Raw genomic sequence first — 4,050 nt, 5'->3', positions numbered from 1 at the left:
AGTCAAGCAGAGTACATCAAAGCTATTATCTGTGATCATTTCATTTACAATGACTGCTTTGGGTGAGAGTGATCTAATGTTTAGGAGCCCAAACTTTAAAAATTGTTTTTGTTCATTTATTTTACATTTGTCTGGTTTAATCACGATCAGATTTTTTTCTAGATTCTGCATTAAATTTATATTTTGACCTCACTATTCGGGGAACAGACACAGTCTTTATAGATTGGACAGCGCAAATACTTCTATTTAAGTGGGTAGAACAAAAGTCATCATGGCAGTTATTTGAGAATTTGAGAATGTAGATATAAACAAGCGAAAATAATGCTTGTCTTCACAACGCTGCTTACATACAAAGAGCTGGTCTACTCACACTTCAGCAAGACCATTTTTGTCAACCACATTCACCAGAAGGCAGAATATCTTATTCACTTACATCAAACCACTTCCTCTAGACTGGAGTAACTTCCTTCTTCTTTCTTTCTACAAGAACTGCACATCAGAGCTATATTCTTTGTTTTTCTCATTGTGATGTGTTTTCCCTCATATATATTTTCCTGTGAAACAGGAAGCCATGGCTGGACAATTTCATGTTCGTAGTCACCATGGTGTGCTAAAATACGTATATACATTTCAAATATTAAATAGTCCCAGTAGTGTTTGCTATGGTACGAAAAACAGTAAAATTTTACTGGTAGGTACCAGCTATTGAATTTGGTTGACAACAACAGTTTTAAATTGTGAATTCAGTATTGTGAATTTAACCTTTCATTCTTACACCCTTTATTATTTGTTTTTTACTATGAAATACAGCCTGAACAAAATTTACAGAGAAGTCTGTAAATTTAAGTCTGGAAAAGAATTTATGATATGGAAAATATGTTGGAACCCTGTAGATTTTTTTTTTCTTGTGTATTTATTAAACCATAAACAAGTAAACATACATAGTAAAATGTTTAAGTTGTAAAACTTCTGTTTTTGTCTAAGATTTATACCAAGTCAACACTTGCATTTATCATTCCCATGCAAAACTGTGTAAAAAAGTGGGTAAAAATTGTTGTCCCACGTGCTTATTTTTGTTTCGCAATCATTAGTCGCGATCTTATTGGTTGTTCTGTAGGTGTCAGTGTTAAATCGATTGCTTAAAAACATGAATGCTATTCCTGGACTTAACAGATGTGCTCTCTCCTCTCCTCAATTGCAATGAAGACCACTGTGTTCATTCTACTGGTTGTGGTTGTGGGTATGTAGATCTCTCTTATCAGTTATTCTGGTAGCACTTTATTTTGATAGTCCACTTTAGACATTCTACTAACTATAAGTAAGTTTGCAACTAGCAGTCATTAGTATTAGTAGACTGTCTGCTGCTAACACTTTATTTTGATAGTCCTCCAACAGACTATACGTATCTTTGTGAGTAGTCAACTCATTCTACTAAATCTAACCCTAACCTAACAGTCTACAGATATTCTAATATTTAGTTAGTTAGTTGCAAAGTTACTTATAATTAGTAGAATGTCTAGTGGACTATTGAAATAACATGACAATCGACAATTGTTAGTTTATACCTACGCTGACCTGTATTATAGATAGTTTTTAACATTACTGTTAATAAAAGAACAATACATTTTTATAAAGCTTTCAGCTCAGGAGATAAAATCATTGGAGGTTATGAATGTCAGCCCCACTCCCAGCCCTGGCAAGCTTACCTTAGCGATAATAGAATTGCATGTGGAGGATCTTTGATTAATGAAAGTTGGGTTGTGTCTGCTGCTCACTGCACATTCTCGTGAGTATATAACTTCACTTTTTTAATCATGTTACTTCATCAATCTTATTTTTCACTATAGAGTACCTTTCAGTTCCATTAACTAGTCTATTGAACACTGGGATCCAGCTCTACTTTGGAATATTTTAGTTTGAAATGTATTTGTACATTTATGAGTTGCTTGTCAAACAGACGTAATCGTCTCCGCATCCTGCTGGGAAAGCACAAATTGCATGCTGCTGAAAACACAGAGCAGAGGATCAGAGTAGAGAAGATCATTCCTTACCCGAAATACAATGATCAGCCTCATAACAATGATATCCTGCTGATCAAGCTGAGAAAACCTGCCACCTTCAACGAGTATGTGAAGCCAGTCCCTCTGGCAACCAAATGCTCCTCTGCAGGGGAGAAGTGCTTGGTTTCTGGATGGGGCAGAACTGAAGGTGAGATGGCTGAGTAATGAAATTCTTCTATATATACTTTAAAATAAAACTTATATTAAAACTTATTTTATTTTGTATTAACATTTTCTATATATATTTTAATATAAAACTTTTAGTTAGCATCCTTTTTGACAAAAGATTCCGAGCTTGATGCATGATGGGGCCTCACATGCACTAACTCACACTGGGCCTCGCTCCATGCTTGCGTCAACCCTGCATGCAACCATTAGATCTGTAGAAGATGAAAAGATTTAACGCTGCTCATATTCTCTTTCCAGCTGGCTCTGCTTCTGTCCTGCAGTGTTTGGATATGCCTGTACTCTCAAAGGAGCGGTGTAAGAGTGCGTATGGTACAATAATAACTAAAAACATGTTCTGCGCTGGATTCATGGAGGGAGGGAAAGACTCATGCCAGGTATGTAATTGATTTCTTCCTTTTTTATATGTGTTTGAAATTTACATACAAATGCACGTTTTTCCTTTTCACTTTCCAATTTTCTTCTCAGGGGGATTCAGGTGGCCCTGTAGTGTGCAGCGGGAAACTGAAAGGTGTCGTTTCCTTTGGCAAAGGCTGCGCTGAACCAGACTTTCCTGGGGTTTATGTTGAGGTGTGCCGCTACACTAGCTGGATCAAATCCATCATAGCTAATAACTAACTGTTTATTAATTCTGGTTGGTCCTTTACAAGTTCATTTTCCTAAATATCTGTAATTAAGTTAAAGTCCCTTTAAGGCAAGTCATCCAACTTTGAAATGCCTCTCAGACAGCTATTTCAGTCATGCAAGTACAGCTCCTATGAGGAAGCATCCAATTCTATAGCAAGCAGAGCTTCTAACAGCAGCTGCAGTGATGCAATGACTTTACCAATTAGTGATTGGCTCTTTTATTTAGAAAGCGGAACTATTCATTTTCCTTTTTCTATTTTCCTTTGCATTTTTGAGTGCACCATCTTTGTATATCTTAATCTTTGAATTAAATTCACTCTGAAATAAGTATGCGTTTCTGTCTTTTATTTTTATGTTTTAACGTTTTCTTTAACCATGGTTGCTCCCCACCCCTAACACTATGTTGCTACAGCATCACCCTGGCATGGTACAATGAAGTACCACATCATGTGAATGTGCAGTGTCACATACTTCAGAGTATTGACAACAGGGCCATCTGCTGGCTTGTAAAATTTACAAAACTGCCTGAAGCCTGAAAAGTGTTAATAAAATGTTGGGTTTAAATTAACCCAATTTGGGTTATTTTGTCATCCACTCATGGATCAAATATAGACAAATATAGACGCCTTTTTATGGCGGGACAGAAACCTCTCATGTTTCATTTAAAAATATCTTAATATGTATTTTTAAGATTAACTAAAGTCTGATCAGTTTGGATCAACATGACAGAAATTTTTACAGAATTTTCAGTTTTGGGTGAAGTTTAACTTTAAGCATACATGGTAACGTTTTGCCAGTATAAATGGTTAGAAAGGTGCAGTGCCAGTATGATAAATAAATAAATAAATAAATACAATAACATTATAGTGATACACTTGTGCCTGATAGAAGTAAAAACAGCAATTCCAACAATTCCACCTAGAAAACAGTAGAGGGAAACATTAAAGGGGTGGTTGATTGGGATTTCACTTTTTTAACCTTAGTCAGTGTGTAATGTTGCTGTTTGAGCATAAACAATATCTGCAAAGTTACGAAGCTGAAAGTTCAATGAAAACGGAGATATCGTTTTTTTTTTTTCTGGCAGTTTAATGCCTACAAAAACGGCTCGTAGGGACTACAACGAGTTACTTCCCGGGTTCGTGATGTCACAAACCCAGATAAACCCCGCCCCTGGGAA

General features: G+C 36.0%; 1 protein-coding gene across 1 annotated transcript; it reads left to right on the top strand.

Moving 5' to 3' along the window:
* Nucleotides 1-1,167: 1,167 nt before the first annotated feature.
* On the top strand, nt 1,168-2,993 carry LOC107746958 (trypsin-3). Its single transcript, XM_016561316.1, has 5 exons — nt 1,168-1,240; nt 1,636-1,786; nt 1,958-2,208; nt 2,487-2,623; nt 2,715-2,993. Exons 1-5 carry the CDS (start codon nt 1,174-1,176, stop codon nt 2,862-2,864), a joined length of 756 nt encoding a protein of 251 aa, XP_016416802.1. The 5' UTR covers nt 1,168-1,173; the 3' UTR covers nt 2,865-2,993.
* The last annotated feature ends 1,057 nt before the right edge of the window (nt 2,994-4,050 follow it).

The sequence above is a fragment of the Sinocyclocheilus rhinocerous genome, unplaced genomic scaffold (genome assembly GCF_001515625.1).
Source record: "Sinocyclocheilus rhinocerous isolate Xijiao unplaced genomic scaffold, SAMN03320098_v1.1 scaffold138, whole genome shotgun sequence".
NCBI lineage: Eukaryota > Metazoa > Chordata > Actinopteri > Cypriniformes > Cyprinidae > Sinocyclocheilus > Sinocyclocheilus rhinocerous.
Note: the sequence above shows the minus strand (reverse complement) of the source record. Positions and strands in the feature narration are given on the sequence as shown.